Here is a 23,351-nt window from a genome sequence, read left to right on the forward strand (position 1 = left end):
TGTAACTAATCACAGCACTGTGTCACTTCACTTGAGACAGTACTGCAGTATTAGTTGAAGTATATCTCTGCTGGTGGGTACTGCGTGTATTTGTACTGCTTGCCTTGTAAGTTGGAGTTGAATTGCTCTTCTATAGTTTCTATTTTGATTTGTGTTCTAGTTATAACGAACTTCAGTTCAAACATTCAGATTGTACCAAAGATTTTCAGATTAAACCTGAACTAAAATATTCAGATTGTACACCAGCTTCAAACTGTTTCACGATAAAATTACACCAAAAATAAACCTAAAATCAGATTGGACTAAAATTATTTACAGTGTACAAAAACAGTGACATCAGACAACTCTCATTATAATATTTGTAATCTTTTTGAAATGAGGCCTTTTTCTGGTGTTAATAATAAAATTCTGATGGCTGAATTCCATTTAGCTGCTTCAGTTCAGGGTCCTGGTTTTGTTCCTGTTGGCTCACTGTCACACCATCATGGCTGACTGGGACACTTGAACAGAGCTGAGTCATCGTTAATGTTATTAGTAACACTTGTGCTTCTCCTTCTATGACGAGTCAAAATGTGTGCTGTGAAAAAGGCCTTTTGTCAGACAGCAGCCTTATCTGTGCGCCGCAGGGGCTGATGGGAGCTCTGAGGACCTGTTAGAAACCACGTGGCCCTCGTCTGATCTCGCAGCTCGTCCTCGTTTGGCCTCAGCTGCGTCAGAGCGCCACTTCTCCCCAGGTTCACCAGAGGAAACACCACTGCACAAAATGCTTTTCCTCCCAGCTGCTGCTCTGTGCTGTCTGTGTTCAGGTGAGTGTTTCCAGCCAATCAGGAGCCAACAAAGTCCACCTGGAACAAACACTGTTACACTGACCTTCATCTATCTGTCTGCTTCTCTACAGCGCTGGTTGCCATGGCAGCACAGCTGAGTCAGGACGATTTAACATTGACCAGGAGAGTTGATGGAGACGTCTCCTTCAGCTGTCGAGGAACTGACCAGTGTAACACTGACTGGGTAGTCTGGTACCAGAAGAAAGACACAGAAACATTCACTCTGATTCTTGATATTAACAGGCATAATGGCAAAATGGATTACAGGTACAATCATCCTCAGAAAGATGATTTCTCAGCTATGAATAATCAGAACGGCTGTGAGTTGAAGATCCAGACAGTTAAACTCCTTCATTCAGCCACCTACTACTGCTCCTGTTATGTCGCCCACAGTGAGAAATGATGCGAGCAGCCTGAACAAAAACCAACAGATGAACAGAGTTCAAACAGTGTTTGTGACAGGAAGAGAGCAGTAAACCACAGCCCAGGTTCACATATTTCACCTCCATCTCAGCCACAGTCACAAACACACTGAACTGAGGGATTTATTTCATATTATATTTATTTATATTTTGATCAGATATTCCAGCAGGTTTATTGTTGTTTCACACAGTGAGGAAAAAGGACACAAACACAAACACAATGATAAAATAAAGAGGAAAATAATTCAATGACAAACTCAAACATAATCCAGATGAATCAGTAAAACAACAAACATACTTCAGAATATTTCAATAAAATGAATCAAACATAATCAGATGTTTACAGCCCAACGTCCTGCTGCTGAATAAAGTCCATCCGTCCCTCACAACACTAATGTCTCTGAATGAAAACACTTCCAGCAGCACTTGTTGTTTAACACCTTTCAGCAGATTTCACCACATCATTTCACTTTATTACATTTTAAAAGACAAATCTTGGACACATGTCAGCTCAGGACTTTGTCCTTCTAGCAGCGGCTTATTAGGACGCTCGTCTTGTTGGACACATTTCCATCAGTTTCCTGTGGATGTTTCTGCTTCCCAGAGGATGAACCCTAACATTTATGGTGACCTCCTGACCTTTCCTCTAGCGCCACCATCAGGACAAAAGTGTCTCCAGACCGACACTTCAGCATCTGGAAAGTTAATGACTTAATTTTTAATCAACTGACTGAAAACTTTAAAGAATGAAACACTTTGTAACATTTAAAGCTGCACAAATCAAGATTTTATATGAACAGAGGCTGAAATGACTTTGTGTCATCAAGGGCCGACAACAAACAAACAAACAAACAAACAAACAAACAAACATGGCCACAAAGGTCACATGTTTAAGAAGTGTGTCAGTAGATGTGTCCCAATTCAGGGGCTGCATCCTTCAAGGACATGGCCTTTGCAGCCTTCGAAGGCGAGTCCTTCGGGGAGACCTTCGAAAGCCGCGTCAACCGTTGTTAAATGGGACGGTCTAGCCTTCGGAGTATTTCCTGGTTGCTCCACCAGATGTTCTCGCCCTCACGATTTCTGCTGCCCAGGCCCGCGAAAGTGACGATCTACACCACTTGATGTCGCCATTTTCCTTCTTTCTTACTTCTTTTTGGGGCGTGCAAAGAATCTTGTGATATGGGAGGCTGCGAAGGCTAGTAGCAGCGCGTCCTCCAAAAAGAGGGAAAAGAAGGCCACCCTGAACCCCTGAATTGGGACACAGCCACTGCTCTTGTTGAAGAGGTAGAAAAGATACAACTCCCAGAATGCAATGCGCTGCACTGGACCAATAAAATCACAGCGAGGTGGGCGGGGCTTGGTTTTGGCTCGTCCGCTCTGAAACAGGAAACAAAGTGGTGTCAGGCTGGTAACAAAGGATCTGGTACTAAAATGTGTTTGTGAAAACATTTGAGGTGAGAAACAGTCGATGCAGGAACAGAATCTGTGTTTAGATTTGATCAGCATCGCCTCGTTTGACAGATTGACACAGAGACTCAATCCACTTCTGTACTCTTTGTGTCCGGAGAGGCCAGACGGACAAACATGTACAAGTCAATGGTAGTTTGAACAATATGTATTAAAGTGGGGTCGGTAAGAGCCACACTTTCTCAGCTGTGTGCTTTAAGCTAACGTTAGCCGCTACAGGAGTGCGTTGCTGCCACAGCAGCTCTGTTATTGGCTCAGGGGGTCTGTGCATGTGCTTTGTGCTACTTGTTTAGCGGCTGAACGACAGTCTGTCACTGCCACTCCCTTAATTATTTTTGAAAAAAGGTCGCCATTCCGAACCTGAAACCCTAAACTTAACCATAACCCGGTCGGAATGGCGGTCCTTCGGAACGGGTGTCGCCCCCCGCCTCGGACTGCTACGCCGGCTACATCCAGCGGCCTATGAAGCAGCGGAGCCTCGCACCAGCGGTGTCCGCCTGCAGAGGAGATGGAAGCGGTGTGACAGGAAGCAGAAGCCAGGGTGTTGAGCGTGGCTAACAGCTAAGCTAAAGGCTAACCCGCGGAGAACTCCGCTTCCTTCCATCCTGCTTTCTAACGTCCATTCCTCGGAGAACAAACTGGACTACCTGAAGCTGGATTTAACATCAAAACGGGAGATAAGAGACTGCGGCGCCATAATTCTCACAGAAACATGGCTAAAACCATCCGTTTCAGATGATGCTGTTAGCATAGAAGGGCTAACAACATTCCGGTCGGATAGGAGCAGCTCTCTCACCAGTAAATCACGGGGCGGCAGTGTCTGCATATACACCAACAACAACTGGTGCAACAACGGGGAGTTGGTCTCAAGTCACTGCTCTCCTGATGTAGAACTACCGACTGTAAAATGCAAGCCTTTTTATCTACCCCGTGAACTGTTATCATCCTCACAGCAGTGTACATTCCCCCCAGTGCCAACACCAGAGAAGCCCTGAATATTCTATACCGCTCCATCAGTGGACTGCAATCTACACACCCAGAGGGAGTTTTCATTGTGGCAGGGGACTTTAATCAGGCCAAGATGAAAACTGTTTCCTCACTTCCATCAGTATGTGGATTTTGCAACCAGGGGAGAGAGCACCCTGCCCCCACCTTGGCTCCTCAGACCATCTCTCTGTGATGCTAATTCATGCATACAAGCCCCTGCTGATCAGAAAAAAACCTACAGTGAAGCAGGTGAGGGTTTGGCCTGCAGGAGCTATGGATGCATTACAGGACTGCTTCGAGCGCACGGACTGGGACATGTTCAAGGCAGCTGCCATGGACAATCAACACACGTGGGTAGAGGAGTATGCTGAGTCTGTGTCTGCATACATTCAGAAGTGCATGGAGGATGTCAGTGTGGTCAAAAACATCTCCACACGGGCCAACGAAAAACCCTGGATGACCAGAGAGGTACGTGCAATGCTGAAAACACGGAATGTCGCTTTTAAATCTGGTGACATGGCACTTAGAACAGCTAGAGCCAACCTGAACTGTGCCATAAGAGTTGCAAAGCGTGCTCATGGTCAGAAAGTACAGGACTTTTTCCACGATCCCACGAACACCAGACGAATGTGGCAGGGTATTCAAGTCATTACAGACTATAAAGCTTCTCCTCCCCCCTGCAACAACAACATCAACTTTCTAAACAAACTCAACAACCACTTTGGGAGGTTTGAGAAACTCAACACCACTACTGCGAGGAAATCTATTCCTCACCTGGATGAGCAGCCCCTCAGCCTGGACACAGCTGATGTCCGTAGAACCCTGAGGAGAGTAAACACCCGGAAAGCAGCAGGACTGGACGACATACCAGAAGGGGTGCTCAAGGAATGTGCTGACCAGCTGGCAGGGGTTCTCACAGACATCTTCAACACCTCGCTGATCCAGGCTGTGGTACCAACATTTCTAAAGACTGCTACAATTATACCAGTGCCTAAAAAAACCCACATCTCCTCCCTCAATGATTACCGCCCCATAGCACTCACTCCCATCATGATGAAGTGCTTTGAGAGGCTGGTAAAGGACCACATTGTCTCCAGACTCCCCCCCACATTCGATCCGTACCAGTTTGCTTACTGGCCTAAACGCTCCACAGAGGACGCTATCTCCTCTGCACTCCACCCAAGCTTAGAGCATCTGGAAGGGAGGAACACACGTGCGAAGGTTGTTTCTGGACTTCAGCTCGGCATTCAATACCATCATCCCGCAACATCTGGTGAGCAAACTCGCCCCCCTTGGCTTCAGCACCCCCCTGTGTAACTGGCTGCTTGACTTCCTCTCAAACAGACCCCAGTATGTGCGGGTGGGCCACAACGCCTCGAGTGTCATCTCCCTCAGCACCGTCTCCCCTCAAGGCTGCGTCCTCAGCCCGCTGTTGTTCACGCTGATGACCCACGACTGTTGTGCCAGGTCAACTACCAACCACATAGTGAAGTTTGCGGATGACACAACAGTAGTGGGCCTTATCAGTGATGACAACGACACGGCCTACAGAGAGGAGGTGAAACACCTTGTGGACTGGTGCAAGATCAACAACCTCGTCCTGAACATTGACAAAACCAAGGAGATCATCATCGACTTCAGGGAGAGCCAGCCCAGATACACACGCCACTCCTCATCAACAACACAGCAGTAGAGAGAGTCAGCAGCACCAAGTTCCTGGGGGTGCAGATAACAGACACTCTAACCTGGTCCCACCACACCAGAGCTCTTGTAAAGAGAGCTCAGCAGCAGATGCACTTTCTACGCCAGATGAAGAGAGCACACCTCCCCCCTCCAATTCTGACAACCTTCTACAGAGGCACTATAGAGAGCATACTGACCAGCTGCATCCCTGTCTGGTCAGGAGCCTGCAGTGCCTCTGACTGGAAGTCCCTGCAGAGGGTGGTGAGGACAGCAGAGAAAATCATCGGGACTCCTCTTCCTCCCATCCAAGTCATTGCAAAAAAACGCTGTCTGACCAGGGCTCATAACATCAGCAGAGACACCTCCCACCCCCTACATGGTCGGTTCTCGCTGCTGGACTCTGGAAAGAGGTTCCACAGCCTTCGAAGCAGAACAGCCAGGTTCCATAACAGCTTCTTCCCATGCCATAAAGCTGTGGAGTAAAATGTCAAGTATTTGCCTCTGGGTAGAAGCATAAAGTAGCATCAAATGGAAATATTCATGTAAAGTGACTCAACTGAATTTAAATTGAACATTCCCAACACTGCATTTATATCTCCTCAACAGTTGAACTGTAAATAGTTTTATTAATTGCACATTATCAGGCCCAGTGCCACTGTCCTTTATTTGGCTCTAAGATGTAGTTACCTTTACATCTAAAGGTGTCTTGAGGGTGAACTCATGAATGGCGACCCATCTGTTGATGATCACTGTGTAATGTTCATCCAAACTGTACAAATAGTTCACTGCAACATGACAATATCAGCTGCCTTTATTTACCTCAGTCACCTCAGACATCATCACAACAGTTGCCCCCCTGAGAGGTTTGGCAGGAGCTGCCACTGGAGCTGGTGGAGCTGTCAGACTCAGGAAAACAAGAGGTTACAGAACCACAGCCACAGGAGACTGATTCAGCACAGGAACTGGAGACAGCTGCAGCTCAGCTAAGACAGGTTGCTGCAGAACAAGAACAGAGGACTGCTGCAAGGCAGAGCAGGAGGCCGGCAGCTGGAGGTCTGGACGGGCATCAGGAAAGACCGCTGGTCCGGCTCTGGAGCAAGTCTGCTGTCCCGCCGATAAGGAAGCGGGAACAGGTGTCGACTGGGCCACCAACTGAGGACCAGGGACTGGTGGACCTGCTGGTGGAGCTAGATAAAAAGTCAAAATCAACAAAGTCAGTGAATGAAGTTCATCCTCTGGGGACCAAGAATGTCTGTAGAAAATGTCATGTCAGTCCATCCATCCATCCTTTGGTCCAGGTCCAATCCATGTGGACTAAAGTAGTGGAGCGACAGACATCAGCATCCATAGAGCAACACTGCTAGTGTGTCTAAAAAGACAATAAAAGAAGAGACAGTCATGTTGATATGAACATTAGAGAAACACATCATGGAGCTGAAATATGATCCTGCTTCATCATTTGGACTTGTTCACCTCAGCCGACACGTTCAACAGCACACAGGTTTTTGTATTACTCTGTTTCACTGTGGGAGGATACCGGATCTTTGGCTCTGGAACTAAACTGTTTGTATCAGGTGAGAATAAAGCTTCATTTTCCTTCAGTTTTTTTATTGAACAAGTTGAAAATGTGTTTTTAATGAGTTTCTGCTGCTTCAGGCTTTACATGTTAGTTTGTTCATAATTAGTAGAGAATTCTTGCAGCCATGCAGCTATTGTTACATAAAAAGGTTCATAACTCCTGAAAAGATGTTTAAATCTCACTGCACAACTGAAGTTCTTCTTTATTTCTGCAGGAGATCAAACTGATTCATATAGAAAAATTTTGATATTGACAATGTTACAAATATACAGTATTTGATCCTCTCAGTAATTCAGCACCATCTCTTGTTTTTATAAAACAACATCATATATGATATTAAACATCATTTAATATATGTCAGGAAATGTATTTGAAAAACATATAACTTTAAATATGTTGTATAGGATAATTAATAAGTCTTTATTAAATGGTCAAACTGACCTCATGACAATTGTATTTTATATGATGGTACATATGTCTTTTAGTGTGAGATATATTTATACATGAAGACAAACAGACACTGAATATGATATTACAATAAATATAAAATATACTCATTAGACTAAAATATAATATAAATATATATTTTAAAATATATATATAGTATGATAAACAATGGCACATGAAAATATATATTTTTTTATGGTGATTGACTTTTAAATAATTGATATATAATAATAAATATATTAATTAATAATTTCATGTATAATCTAAACAAAAAATACTTGTAAGTATTTCAAATACTTAGAAGTAAATGTATTAGCAGCGTGTGATGGTAAATATTGTGTACGACATTCTGTTTTCAATAAGACGTGTTATATTATTTTATATTATATTATATTATATTATATTATAATATTTTATATTATATTATATTATATTATATTATATTATATTATCACATTTAATTTAATCATATGTGAAGTTCCTGTAAAGGATCAATAAATTCTTACCTTTCTTCATATTATATTACAAAGCAGTCGTTACTCATATTTGACATAACTGAGCATATCATTGTAATTGTGTATAAATGTAAAAATACTGAAAAAACATTATGATATTATTGATGTACTGATTTGTTTTTCTTTAGCGGCTGGACTTAAGTACACGGTGGTAAATTTGTCATATGTTAGACATGTTGTAAAAACTTTAAAAAGTATTTTATGTGAAGGTAAATATATATTTTATTGTAAAATATGTATTAACTTGATATATTTAAAGAAGCTTTTGAATTTTGCAAAAGAACATTTTCATAATTATGTCATATTTTATATCATTAAACCAACAAAGTTTTACCTTCTTTTATATTAAATTGCATCTTTTTTCAAATTAGTCATATGAAAACATGTATTTGTAATTGTGTGTTAAGTGTAAATATTTATGAAAAACATGAAATTCAAGACGCATTTTAAAAAAATATTTATAATATGTGGTGGATATTGTAAACATTAAAATGGCAGCAGGTATTAAACTTGTCCTTTATTATAATATGTCTTTCATCATGATACACATGAAGATTTTCCATTGTATGAAAATATGATGTTATATTATTATTAGTAATAGTCATAATAATGATGAATGTGCACATTGAAAGAAAGAAGTGCTGAACACATAATGTTGTTTGTCCCCATATAACATATGATGACATGACATGATGAGTGTGTTTGATGTGCAGGTGAATCCAGTCTATGTGTTGGACTTTGTGCTGTATTGATGAGTAGTTTAGTGATCAGAGTCCATGTAGTTTCCAGGATCACACTGAATGCAGTGCAGTGCTGTAAGCTGCTGTTGACTGTGTCAATGTGTGTCTGTGCTGCTTGTTGCTGCTGTCAAACTTCAGATGAGCAGGTAGTGAAGCCCGTGGTGAGCGTGTACCCAGCAGCATCCAGAGCCCACCTGGAGGGGAAGAGCTCCCTGCTGTGTGTGGCCTCAGCCATGTTTCCTCCTCTGGTCCAGTTTTCCTGGAACAGACGAAAGGAGAACGAGGAGAAGTGGCTCCCTGCTGAGGGAGAGCAGCTGGAGCTCAGAGAGTCGGGACGCACCGCCGCCATCTTTCTCGTTGATCAGGACGCTCTCTACACGTATAAATACCGCTGCTCCGTCCAGCACGAGGGGGGCACAGTGGAGGCCCAAACAGAACAAGGTAATGAAGGCTTGGTGACTGTGTTCAGCAGTGATTCAGCTTCATGTGGAGACGCTGTCAAAGAGAGCAGAGGAGCAGAGGACTGACATTTCTTTTGGCCTCCTCTTCTGTTTCAGAGGTTCAAGCTCTTCCAGATCCAGCACCTCCACAAGTAGCATCTGGGCCGTCTCAGTACCAGGTCAGGCTTCTCTGTGTGCTCTACACAGTGCTGATAGTGAAGAGTCTGGTGTACTGCTGTGGACTCTCTCTGCTGATGATCTTCTGAGACAAGGGACCGTCCACCAACTGCACACATGCTGACTGACTGTTTTCTGCTCGCCTTTTCTCAACATCAAATCTCATCAATTCATCTCATTGATCACTTTGATCAGCAGTCACAAATGTCAGTTTTCATGTTTTGTGGTTGGTTGTAAAATGTATCATCGTACATATATAAATACATATATACACATATATATTTGCAGTGACTGAGTATAAATTCTGTGGTATAGTGTTATTTTCATCCTCTAGTTTATTTCCACTTTGAATTGTGACTTGTATAATAATAGAAAATGAAGCTGAATCATTAGCTGTCTGCTAGATATTTGATTGTTTTAGTATTTTTCTCTTCTTGTCTTTCTTTTTAATACATTATGCAGAGTGTGGCAGCTTTGTTGAATTATCTCAGTGTAACATTCTCAATAAAGTGAAAAATCACAGTGTGTTTTAGAAACAGCCTTGTTTTTATGGATTTCAGTTTGGCTTCAGAGCAACAGTCAGAAACAGAATCAACTTCATGGGCCATGTATGTTGACGCCTACAAGTCATTTGACTCTGGTTGTAAGTAGCTCTCAATATACTTTCACACAGCAGCAAGAACAAACGTACAGGAAGATGTGAATATAAGCATACAGCTAAACAAGGACAACAAAGCTAAAGAAAGAGAAGTGAACAGAAACATATAGCTATTATATACAAGTCAGGAGGTGTGGCTGTGCCACCAGGTTCAGTGCTGAGCCCCTTTTATAATTGTGTCAGTGTGGATGTAAAACTCTACGCTGATGACACTGTTGTTTACACACATGAACAAACAGCAGAGCGAGCTGCTTTGAAGCCACAACTGCTATAAAATGATCACACAGCAGCTTCATCAATCTGCCTCCAGTTTGAATGTTGGATAAATGATGACTGTGTTTATTTTTTATCAGCCAATAAAATGTAATTTAACTCTTACAGCTTAATCGAGATGAAATGGATTGGTATAGTTTCTGATTATACATCAACTAAAATGTATATTTATGTTACACATTTCAAGATTGAATCACACAATGCTTCACAAAGAGAAATACAAGTCATAGATCACATAGTAAATATGAGTATTTACAAAAAGTTTAAATAATAAACATTAAAGGATAAATGATAAATTGTCTTTGTATTGATGTTCTTAAAAATGTATACACACTATGATCCTTTCCAACATGTCCTGATATGATATGATATGATATGATATATTATCTTGGGGTCAGGCTGCAGAAACTCAGTAAACTCAGTAAACTGTCACCTTGCCATCCTGAGTTCAGGATTTAAGCTTTTTGTCTCCCAGCTGAAAAAGACAAATGAAAGCTGAGACAGTGAGTACTGAGCGCTGAAATCGAAGTGTGTCCGTGGTTGTAACTGTCATTGTGTTGTTCATGTGAAAAAGTGCAGCTAACGGTGAGAAGGCTGCAGAGCAGAAACCCACACAGCCCGTCTGCTGCAGGAAAGGAAGTGCTGGTTGGCTCTCAACAGTTTTTTATGAGTCCTAATAACCACTGAGAACAGGCTTCTTTGTCAGCGGCCTCCGAAACAACACATCTGAGTGTTTTCTGATCTGATGCCTCAGTGGTTCATGTCTGGTGAGGATGTGTCTGTCACACTATCTGGTTGGAGGAGCTCGTTCATGAAAACACATTCTTGTTCATGTTCAGCAACTCAAAGAGCTTTTTGATCAAATAGTCCAAGAAGTGAGGAGCTCCAGGAGCTAGACTCAGGAACTAAATCAGGAGCTTTAGTCTGTTCCTGTCAGCATTTTCACAGCACAAACAACTGTCAAATAAAGGCTTTAAACACAGAAGCTGTGCTGTGATGTCATTATTTACACTCACTTATTACTGATGCACTTTATGAGTCAGTTTTCCTGTTTGTTACAGTCGAGCAAACTGAGAGAGGTCAACCTAACAAACACAGACAGGAAACTAAAAGAAATGAGACTGAAGACTAAAATCAAATCCACTGTTCAACTTGAGAACAAAACTCACTGACTCATCCTGAATGTTCTGGGGTTAGGGTTAGGGTTAGGGTTATGTCATGTCATGTCAAGCTATTGAAAAAATGGGCCACTTTTTTCTTTAAAATATTCACCAAAAATACAAATTTCACCGGAATCCGATGGGGACTGCTGTGTCTCATTCAGCGAGTAGAGGACCACATTCGTGACGAATTTCGAGTCAATCAGTCAAAAGACGACCGTAACCCTAACCCTAGCTCCATAACCCTAACCCTAACCCTAACCCTAATGCCAGCCTTAAGGCACTCTCATGAAACATTGTCTCTTTTCACTAAAATATTCACTAAAAATACAAATTTCACCGGAATCCGATGGGGACTGCTGTGTCTCATTCAGCGAGTAGAGGACCACATTCGTGACGAATTTCGAGTCAATCGGTCAAAAGACAACCGTAACCCTAACCCTAGCTCCATAACCCTAACCCTAACCCTAACCCTAATGCCAGCCTTAAGGCAGTCTCATGAAACATTGTCTCTTTTCACTAAAATATTCACCAAAAATACAAATTTCACCGGAATCCGATGGGGACTGCTGTGTCTCGTTCAGCCAGTATAGGAGCACATTTGGGAGCGATTTCGAGTCAATCGGTCCAAAGACCTGGAAGCTATTGAAAAAATGGGCCACTTTTTTCTTTAAAATATTCACCAAAAATACAAATTTCACCGGAATCCGATGGGGACTGCTGTGTCTCATTCAGCGAGTAGAGGACCACATTCGTGACGAATTTCGAGTCAATCGGTCAAAAGACGACCGTAACCCTAACCCTAGCTCCATAACCCTAACCCTAACCCTAATGCCAGCCTTAAGGCAGTCTCATGAAACATTGTCTCTTTTCACTAAAATATTCACCAAAAATACAAATTTCACCGGAATCCGATGGGGACTGCTGTGTCTCATTCAGCGAGTAGAGGACCACATTCGTGACGAATTTCGAGTCAATCGGTCGAAAGACGACCGTAACCCTAACCCTAGCTCCATAACCCTAACCCTAACCCTAATGCCAGCCTTAAGGCAGTCTCATGAAACATTGTCTCTTTTCACTAAAATATTCACTAAAAATACAAATTTCACCGGAATCCGATGGGGACTGCTGTGTCTCGTTCAGCCAGTATAGGAGCACATTTGGGAGCGATTTGGAGTCAATCGGTCCAAAGACCTGGAAGCTATTGAAAAAATGGGCCACTTTTTTCTTTAAAATATTCACCAAAAATACAAATTTCACCGGAATCCGATGGGGACTGCTGTGTCTCGTTCAGCCAGTATAGGAGCACATTTGGGAGCGATTTCGAGTCAATCGGTCCAAAGACCTGGAAGCTATTGAAAAAATGGGCCACTTTTTTCTTTAAAATATTCACCAAAAATACAAATTTCACCGGAATCCGATGGGGACTGCTGTGTCTCGTTCAGCCACTATAGGAGCACAGTTGGGAGCGATTTCGAGTCAATCGGTCCAAAGACCTGGAAGCTATTGAAAAAATGGGCCACTTTTTTCACTAAAATATTCACCAAAAATACAAATTTCACCGGAATCCGATGGGGACTGCTGTGTCTCATTCAGCGAGTAGAGGACCACATTCGTGACGAATTTCGAGTCAATCGGTCAAAAGACGACCGTAACCCTAACCCTAGCTCCATAACCCTAACCCTAACCCTAACCCTAATGCCAGCCTTAAGGCAGTCTCATGAAACATTGTCTCTTTTCACTAAAATATTCACCAAAAATACAAATTTCACCGGAATCCGATGGGGACTGCTGTGTCTCATTCAGCGAGTAGAGGACCACATTCGTGACGAATTTCGAGTCAATCGGTCGAAAGACGACCGTAACCCTAACCCTAGCTCCATAACCCTAACCCTAACCCTAATGCCAGCCTTAAGGCAGTCTCATGAAACATTGTCTCTTTTCACTAAAATATTCACTAAAAATACAAATTTCACCGGAATCCGATGGGGACTGCTGTGTCTCGTTCAGCCAGTATAGGAGCACATTTGGGAGCGATTTGGAGTCAATCGGTCCAAAGACCTGGAAGCTATTGAAAAAATGGGCCACTTTTTTCTTTAAAATATTCACCAAAAATACAAATTTCACCGGAATCCGATGGGGACTGCTGTGTCTCGTTCAGCCAGTATAGGAGCACATTTGGGAGCGATTTCGAGTCAATCGGTCCAAAGACCTGGAAGCTATTGAAAAAATGGGCGACTTTTTTCTTTAAAATATTCACCAAAAATACAAATTTCACCGGAATCCGATGGGGACTGCTGTGTCTCATTCAGCGAGTAGAGGACCACATTCGTGACGAATTTCGAGTCAATCGGTCGAAAGACGACCGTAACCCTAACCCTAGCTCCATAACCCTAACCCTAACCCTAATGCCAGCCTTAAGGCAGTCTCATGAAACATTGTCTCTTTTCACTAAAATATTCACTGAAAATACAAATTTCACCGGAATCCGATGGGGACTGCTGTGTCTCGTTCAGCCAGTATAGGAGCACATTTGGGAGCGATTTGGAGTCAATCGGTCCAAAGACCTGGAAGCTATTGAAAAAATGGGCCACTTTTTTCTTTAAAATATTCACCAAAAATACAAATTTCACCGGAATCCGATGGGGACTGCTGTGTCTCGTTCAGCCAGTATAGGAGCACATTTGGGAGCGATTTCGAGTCAATCGGTCCAAAGACCTGGAAGCTATTGAAAAAATGGGCCACTTTTTTCTTTAAAATATTCACCAAAAATACAAATTTCACCGGAATCCGATGGGGACTGCTGTGTCTCGTTCAGCCACTAGAGGAGCACAGTTGGGAGCGATTTCGAGTCAATCGGTCCAAAGACCTGGAAGCTATTGAAAAAATGGGCCACTTTTTTCACTAAAATATTCACCAAAAATACAAATTTCACCGGAATCCGATGGGGACTGCTGTGTCTCATTCAGCGAGTAGAGGACCACATTCGTGACGAATTTCGAGTCAATCGGTCAAAAGACGACCGTAACCCTAACCCTAGCTCCATAACCCTAACCCTAACCCTAACCCTAATGCCAGCCTTAAGGCAGTCTCATGAAACATTGTCTCTTTTCACTAAAATATTCACCAAAAATACAAATTTCACCGGAATCCGATGGGGACTGCTGTGTCTCATTCAGCGAGTAGAGGACCACATTCGTGACGAATTTCGAGTCAATCGGTCAAAAGACGACCGTAACCCTAACCCTAGCTCCATAACCCTAACCCTAATGCCAGCCTTAAGGCAGTCTCATGAAACATTGTATCTTTTCACTAAAATATTCACCAAAAATACAAATTTCACCGGAATCCGATGGGGACTGCTGTGTCTCGTTCAGCCGGTATAGGAGCACATTTGGGAGCGATTTCGAGTCAATCGGTCCAAAGACCTGGAAGCTATTGAAAAAATGGGCCACTTTTTTCTTTAAAATATTCACCAAAAATACAAATTTCACCGGAATCCGAAGGGGGCTGCTGTGTCTCGTTCAGCCAGTATAGGAGCACATTTGGGAGCGATTTCGAGTCAATCGGTCCAAATACCTGGAAGCTATTGAAAAAATGGGCCACTTTTTTCTTTAAAATATTCACCAAAAATACAAATTTCACCGGAATCCGATGGGGACTGCTGTGTCTCATTCAGCGAGTAGAGGACCACATTCGTGACGAATTTCGAGTCAATCGGTCAAAAGACGACCGTAACCCTAACCCTAGCTCCATAACCCTAACCCTAACCCTAACCCTAATGCCAGCCTTAAGGCAGTCTCATGAAACATTGTCTCTTTTCACTAAAATATTCACCAAAAATACAAATTTCACCGGAATCCGATGGGGACTGCTGTGCCTCATTCAGCCAGTATAGGAGCACATTCGTGACGAATTTCTAGTCAATCGGTCAAAAGACGACCGTAACCCTAACCCTAGCTCCATAACCCTAACCCTAACCCTAACCCTAATGCCAGCCTTAAGGCAGTCTCATGAAACATTGTCTCTTTTCACTAAAATATTCACCAAAAATACAAATGTCACCGGAATCCGATGGGGACTGCTGTGTCTCGTTCAGCCAGTATAGGAGCACATTTGGGAGCGATTTCGAGTCAATCGGTCCAAAGACCTGGAAGCTATTGAAAAAATGGGCCACTTTTTTCTTTAAAATATTCACCAAAAATACAAATTTCACCGGAATCCGATGGGGACTGCTGTGTCTCATTCAGCGAGTAGAGGACCACATTCGTGACGAATTTCGAGTCAATCGGTCAAAAGACGACCGTAACCCTAACCCTAGCTCCATAACCCTAACCCTAACCCTAATGCCAGCCTTAAGGCAGTCTCATGAAACATTGTCTCTTTTCACTAAAATATTCACCAAAAATACAAATTTCACCGGAATCCGATGGGGACTGCTGTGTCTCGTTCAGCCAGTATAGGAGCACATTCGTGACGAATTTCTAGTCAATCGGTCAAAAGACGACCGTAACCCTAACCCTAGCTCCATAACCCTAACCCTAACCCTAACCCTAATGCCAGCCTTAAGGCAGTCTCATGAAACATTGTCTCTTTTCACTAAAATATTCACCAAAAATACAAATTTCACCGGAATCCGATGGGGACTGCTGTGTCTCGTTCAGCCAGTATAGGAGCACATTTGGGAGCGATTTCGAGTCAATCGGTCCAAAGACCTGGAAGCTATTGAAAAAATGGGCCACTTTTTTCTTTAAAATATTCACCAAAAATACAAATTTCACCGGAATCCGATGGGGACTGCTGTGTCTCATTCAGCGAGTAGAGGACCACATTCGTGACGAATTTCGAGTCAATCGGTCGAAAGACGACCTTAACCCTAACCCTAGCTCCATAACCCTAACCCTAACCCTAATGCCAGCCTTAAGGCAGTCTCATGAAACATTGTCTCTTTTCACTAAAATATTCACTAAAAATACAAATTTCACCGGAATCCGATGGGGACTGCTGTGTCTCGTTCAGCCAGTATAGGAGCACATTTGGGAGCGATTTGGAGTCAATCGGTCCAAAGACCCGGAAGCTATTGAAAAAATGGGCCACTTTTTTCTTTAAAATATTCACCAAAAATACAAATTTCACCGGAATCCGATGGGGACTGCTGTGTCTCGTTCAGCCAGTATAGGAGCACATTTGGGAGCGATTTGGAGTCAATCGGTCCAAAGACCTGGAAGCTATTGAAAAAATGGGCCACTTTTTTCTTTAAAATATTCACCAAAAATACAAATTTCACCGGAATCCGATGGGGACTGCTGTGTCTCGTTCAGCCACTATAGGAGCACAGTTGGGAGCGATTTCGAGTCAATCGGTCCAAAGACCTGGAAGCTATTGAAAAAATGGGCCACTTTTTTCACTAAAATATTCACCAAAAATACAAATTTCACCGGAATCCGATGGGGACTGCTGTGTCTCATTCAGCGAGTAGAGGACCACATTCGTGACGAATTTCGAGTCAATCGGTCAAATGACGACCGTAACCCTAACCCTAGCTCCATAACCCTAACCCTAACCCTAATGCCAGCCTTAAGGCAGTCTCATGAAACATTGTCTCTTTTCACTAAAATATTCACCAAAAATACAAATTTCACCGGAATCCGATGGGGACTGCTGTGTCTCATTCAGCGAGTAGAGGACCACATTCGTGACGAATTTCGAGTCAATCGGTCAAAAGACGACCGTAACCCTAACCCTAGCTCCATAACCCTAACCCTAACCCTAATGCCAGCCTTAAGGCAGTCTCATGAAACATTGTCTCTTTTCACTAAAATATTCACCAAAAATACAAATTTCACCGGAATCCGATGGGGTTCAGCCAGTATAGTAGCACATTTGGGAGCGATTTCGAGTCAATCGGTCCAAAGACCTGGAAGCTATTGAAAAAATGGGCCACTTTTTTCTTTAAAATATTCACCAAAAATACAAATTTCACCGGAATCCGATGGGGACTGCTGTGTCTCGTTCAGCCAGTATAGGAGCACATTTGGGAGCGATTTCGAGTCAATCGGTCCAAAGACCTGGAAGCTATTGAAAAAATGGGCCACTTTTTTCTTTAAAATATTCACCAAAAATACAAATTTCACCGGAATCCGATGGGGACTGCTGTGTCTCATTCAGCGAGTAGAGGACCACATTCGTGACGAATTTCGAGTCAATCGGTCGAAAGACGACCGTAACCCTAACCCTAGCTCCATAACCCTAACCCTAACCCTAATGCCAGCCTTAAGGCAGTCTCATGAAACATTGTCTCTTTTCACTAAAATATTCACTAAAAATACAAATTTCACCGGAATCCGATGGGGACTGCTGTGTCTCGTTCAGCCAGTATAGGAGCACATTTGGGAGCGATTTGGAGTCAATCGGTCCAAAGACCCGGAAGCTATTGAAAAAATGGGCCACTTTTTTCTTTAAAATATTCACCAAAAATACAAATTTCACCGGAATCCGATGGGGACTGCTGTGTCTCGTTCAGCCAGTATAGGAGCACATTTGGGAGCGATTTGGAGTCAATCGGTCCAAAGACCTGGAAGCTATTGAAAAAATGGGCCACTTTTTTCTTTAAAATATTCACCAAAAATACAAATTTCACCGGAATCCGATGGGGACTGCTGTGTCTCATTCAGCGAGTAGAGGACCACATTCGTGACGAATTTCGAGTCAATCGGTCAAATGACGACCGTAACCCTAACCCTAGCTCCATAACCCTAACCCTAACCCTAATGCCAGCCTTAAGGCAGTCTCATGAAACATTGTCTCTTTTCACTAAAATATTCACCAAAAATACAAATTTCACCGGAATCCGATGGGGACTGCTGTGTCTCATTCAGCGAGTAGAGGACCACATTCGTGACGAATTTCGAGTCAATCGGTCAAAAGACGACCGTAACCCTAACCCTAGCTCCATAACCCTAACCCTAATGCCAGCCTTAAGGCAGTCTCATGAAACATTGTATCTTTTCACTAAAATATTCACCAAAAATACAAATTTCACCGGAATCCGATGGGGACTGCTGTGTCTCGTTCAGCCGGTATAGGAGCACATTTGGGAGCGATTTCGAGTCAATCGGTCCAAAGACCTGGAAGCTATTGAAAAAATGGGCCACTTTTTTCTTTAAAATATTCACCAAAAATACAAATTTCACCGGAATCCGAAGGGGGCTGCTGTGTCTCGTTCAGCCAGTATAGGAGCACATTTGGGAGCGATTTCGAGTCAATCGGTCCAAATACCTGGAAGCTATTGAAAAAATGGGCCACTTTTTTCTTTAAAATATTCACCAAAAATACAAATTTCACCGGAATCCGATGGGGACTGCTGTGTCTCATTCAGCGAGTAGAGGACCACATTCGTGACGAATTTCGAGTCAATCGGTCAAAAGACGACCGTAACCCTAACCCTAGCTCCATAACCCTAACCCTAACCCTAACCCTAATGCCAGCCTTAAGGCAGTCTCATGAAACATTGTCTCTTTTCACTAAAATATTCACCAAAAATACAAATTTCACCGGAATCCGATGGGGACTGCTGTGCCTCATTCAGCCAGTATAGGAGCACATTCGTGACGAATTTCTAGTCAATCGGTCAAAAGACGACCGTAACCCTAACCCTAGCTCCATAACCCTAACCCTAACCCTAACCCTAATGCCAGCCTTAAGGCAGTCTCATGAAACATTGTCTCTTTTCACTAAAATATTCACCAAAAATACAAATGTCACCGGAATCCGATGGGGACTGCTGTGTCTCGTTCAGCCAGTATAGGAGCACATTTGGGAGCGATTTCGAGTCAATCGGTCCAAAGACCTGGAAGCTATTGAAAAAATGGGCCACTTTTTTCTTTAAAATATTCACCAAAAATACAAATTTCACCGGAATCCGATGGGGACTGCTGTGTCTCATTCAGCGAGTAGAGGACCACATTCGTGACGAATTTCGAGTCAATCGGTCAAAAGACGACCGTAACCCTAACCCTAGCTCCATAACCCTAACCCTAACCCTAATGCCAGCCTTAAGGCAGTCTCATGAAACATTGTCTCTTTTCACTAAAATATTCACCAAAAATACAAATTTCACCGGAATCCGATGGGGACTGCTGTGTCTCGTTCAGCCAGTATAGGAGCACATTCGTGACGAATTTCTAGTCAATCGGTCAAAAGACGACCGTAACCCTAACCCTAGCTCCATAACCCTAACCCTAACCCTAACCCTAATGCCAGCCTTAAGGCAGTCTCATGAAACATTGTCTCTTTTCACTAAAATATTCACCAAAAATACAAATTTCACCGGAATCCGATGGGGTTCAGCCAGTATAGGAGCACATTTGGGAGCGATTTCGAGTCAATCGGTCCAAAGACCTGGAAGCTATTGAAAAAATGGGCCACTTTTTTCTTTAAAATATTCACCAAAAATACAAATTTCACCGGAATCCGATGGGGACTGCTGTGTCTCGTTCAGCCACTATAGGAGCACATTTGGGAGCGATTTCGAGTCAATCGGTCCAAAGACCTGGAAGCTATTGAAAAAATGGGCCACTTTTTTCTTTAAAATATTCACCAAAAATACAAATTTCACCGGAATCCGATGGGGACTGCTGTGTCTCTTTCAGCCACTATAGGAGCACATTTGGGAGCGATTTCGAGTCAATCGGTCCAAAGACCTGGAAGCTATTGAAAAAATGGGCCACTTTTTTCTTTAAAATATTCACCAAAAATACAAATTTCACCGGAATCCGATGGGGACTGCTGTGTCTCATTCAGCGAGTAGAGGACCACATTCGTGACGAATTTCGAGTCAATCGGTCAAAAGACGACCGTAACCCTAACCCTAGCTCCATAACCCTAACCCTAATGCCAGCCTTAAGGCAGTCTCATGAAACATTGTATCTTTTCACTAAAATATTCACCAAAAATACAAATTTCACCGGAATCCGATGGGGACTGCTGTGTCTCATTCAGCGAGTAGAAGACCACATTCGTGACGAATTTCGAGTCAATCGGTCAAAAGACGACCGTAACCCTACCCCTAGCTCCATAACCCTAACCCTAACCCTAACCCTAATGCCAGCCTTAAGGCAGTCTCATGAAACATTGTCTCTTTTCACTAAAATATTCACCAAAAATACAAATTTCACCGGAATCCGATGGGGACTGCTGTGTCTCGTTCAGCCAGTATAGGAGCACATTTGGGAGCGATTTCGAGTCAATCGGTCCAAAGACCTGGAAGCTATTGAAAAAATGGGCCACTTTTTTCTTTAAAATATTCACCAAAAATACAAATTTCACCGGAATACGATGGGGACTGCTGTGTCTCATTCAGCGAGTAGAGGACCACATTCGTGACGAATTTCAAGTCAATCGGTCAAAAGACGACCGTAACCCTAACCCTAGCTCCATAACCCTAACCCTAACCCTAACCCTAATGCCAGCCTTAAGGCAGTCTCATGAAACATTGTCTCTTTTCACTAAAATATTCACCAAAAATACAAATTTCACCGGAATCCGATGGGGACTGCTGTGTCTCGTTCAGCCAGTATAGGAGCACATTTGGGAGCGATTTTGAGTCAATCGGTCAAAAGACGACCGTAACCCTACCCCTAGCTCCATAACCCTAACCCTAACCCTAACCCTAATGCCAGCCTTAAGGCAGTCTCATGAAACATTGTCTCTTTTCACTAAAATATTCACCAAAAATACAAATTTCACCGGAATACGATGGGGACTGCTGTGTCTCGTTCAGCCAGTATAGGAGCACATTTGGGAGCGATTTCGAGTCAATCGGTCCAAAGACCTGGAAGCTATTGAAAAAATGGGCCACTTTGTTCTTTAAAATATTCACCAAAAATACAAATTTCACCGGAATCCGATGGGGACTGCTGTGTCTGGTTCAGCCAGTATAGGAGCACATTTGGGAGCGATTTCGAGTCAATCGGTCCAAAGACCTGGTAGCTATTGAAAAAATGGGCCACTTTTTTCTTTAAAATATTCACCAAAAATACAATTTTCACCGGAATCCGATGGGGACTGCTGTGTCTCATTCAGCGAGTAGAGGACCACATTCGTGACGAATTTCGAGTCAATCGGTCAAAAGACGACCGTAACCCTAACCCTAGCTCCATAACCCTAACCCTAACCCTAACCCTAATGCCAGCCTTAAGGCAGTCTCATGAAACATTGTCTCTTTTCACTAAAATATTCACCAAAAATACAAATTTCACCGGAATCCGATGGGGACTGCTGTGTCTCGTTCAGCCAGTATAGGAGCACATTTGGGAGCGATTTTGAGTCAATCGGTCAAAAGACGACCGTAACCCTACCCCTAGCTCCATAACCCTAACCCTAACCCTAACCCTAATGCCAGCCTTAAGGCAGTCTCATGAAACATTGTCTCTTTTCACTAAAATATTCACCAAAAATACAAATTTCACCGGAATCCGATGGGGACTGCTGTGTCTCGTTCAGCCAGTATAGGAGCACATTTGGGAGCGATTTCGAGTCAATCGGTCCAAAGACCTGGAAGCTATTGAAAAAATGGGCCACTTTTTTCTTTAAAATATTCACCAAAAATACAAATTTCACCGGAATCCGATGGGGACTGCTGTGTCTCGTTCAGCCAGTATAGGAGCACATTTGGGAGCGATTTCGAGTCAATCGGTCCAAAGACCTGGTAGCTATTGAAAAATGGGCCACTTTTTTCTTTAAAATATTCACCAAAAATACAATTTTCACCGGAATCCGATGGGGACTGCTGTGTCTCATTCAGCGAGTAGAGGACCACATTCGTGACGAATTTCGAGTCAATCGGTCAAAAGACGACCGTAACCCTAACCCTAGCTCCATAACCCTAACCCTAACCCTAACCCTAATGCCAGCCTTAAGGCAGTCTCATGAAACATTGTCTCTTTTCACTAAAATATTCACCAAAAATACAAATTTCACCGGAATGCGATGGGGACTGCTGTGTCTCGTTCAGCCAGTATAGGAGCACATTTGGGAGCGATTTCGAGTCAATCGGTCCAAAGACCTGGAAGCTATTGAAAAAATGGGCCACTTTTTTCTTAAAATATTCACCAAAAATACAAATTTCACCGGAATCCGATGGGGACTGCTGTGTCTCATTCAGCGAGTAGAGGACCACATTCGTGACGAATTTCAAGTCAATCGGTCAAAAGACGACCGTAACCCTAACCCTAGCTCCATAACCCTAACCCTAACCCTAACCCTAATGCCAGCCTTAAGGCAGTCTCATGAAACATTGTCTCTTTTCACTAAAATATTCACCAAAAATACAAATTTCACCGGAATCCGATGGGGACTGCTGTGTCTCGTTCAGCCAGTATAGGAGCACATTTGGGAGCGATTTTGAGTCAATCGGTCAAAAGACGACCGTAACCCTACCCCTAGCTCCATAACCCTAACCCTAACCCTAACCCTAATGCCAGCCTTAAGGCAGTCTCATGAAACATTGTCTCTTTTCACTAAAATATTCACCAAAAATACAAATTTCACCGGAATCCGATGGGGACTGCTGTGTCTCGTTCAGCCAGTATAGGAGCACATTTGGGAGCGATTTCGAGTCAATCGGTCCAAAGACCTGGAAGCTATTGAAAAAATGGGCCACTTTGTTCTTTAAAATATTCACCAAAAATACAAATTTCACCGGAATCCGATGGGGACTGCTGTGTCTGGTTCAGCCAGTATAGGAGCACATTTGGGAGCGATTTCGAGTCAATCGGTCCAAAGACCTGGTAGCTATTGAAAAAATGGGCCACTTTTTTCTTTAAAATATTCACCAAAAATACAAATTTCACCGGAATCCGATGGGGACTGCTGTGTCTCATTCAGCGAGTAGAAGACCACATTCGTGACGAATTTCGAGTCAATCGGTCAAAAGACGACCGTAACCCTACCCCTAGCTCCATAACCCTAACCCTA

At 43.0% G+C, this 23,351-nt stretch overlaps 1 protein-coding gene across 1 annotated transcript; it reads left to right on the plus strand.

Annotated features, from left to right (window-relative positions):
* The first annotated feature begins 763 nt into the window (after positions 1–763).
* Positions 764–9,451, plus strand: LOC141016825 (immunoglobulin lambda-1 light chain-like). Its single transcript, XM_073491375.1, has 5 exons — positions 764–806; positions 899–1,219; positions 6,919–6,960; positions 8,806–9,108; positions 9,225–9,451. The coding sequence occupies exons 1-5, from the start codon at positions 764–766 to the stop codon at positions 9,371–9,373; spliced, it is 858 nt and encodes a 285-aa protein (XP_073347476.1). The 3' UTR covers positions 9,374–9,451.
* Positions 9,452–23,351: the final 13,900 nt, after the last annotated feature.

The sequence above is a fragment of the Pagrus major genome, chromosome 21 (genome assembly GCF_040436345.1).
Source record: "Pagrus major chromosome 21, Pma_NU_1.0".
NCBI classification, from domain to species: Eukaryota; Metazoa; Chordata; class Actinopteri; order Spariformes; family Sparidae; genus Pagrus; species Pagrus major.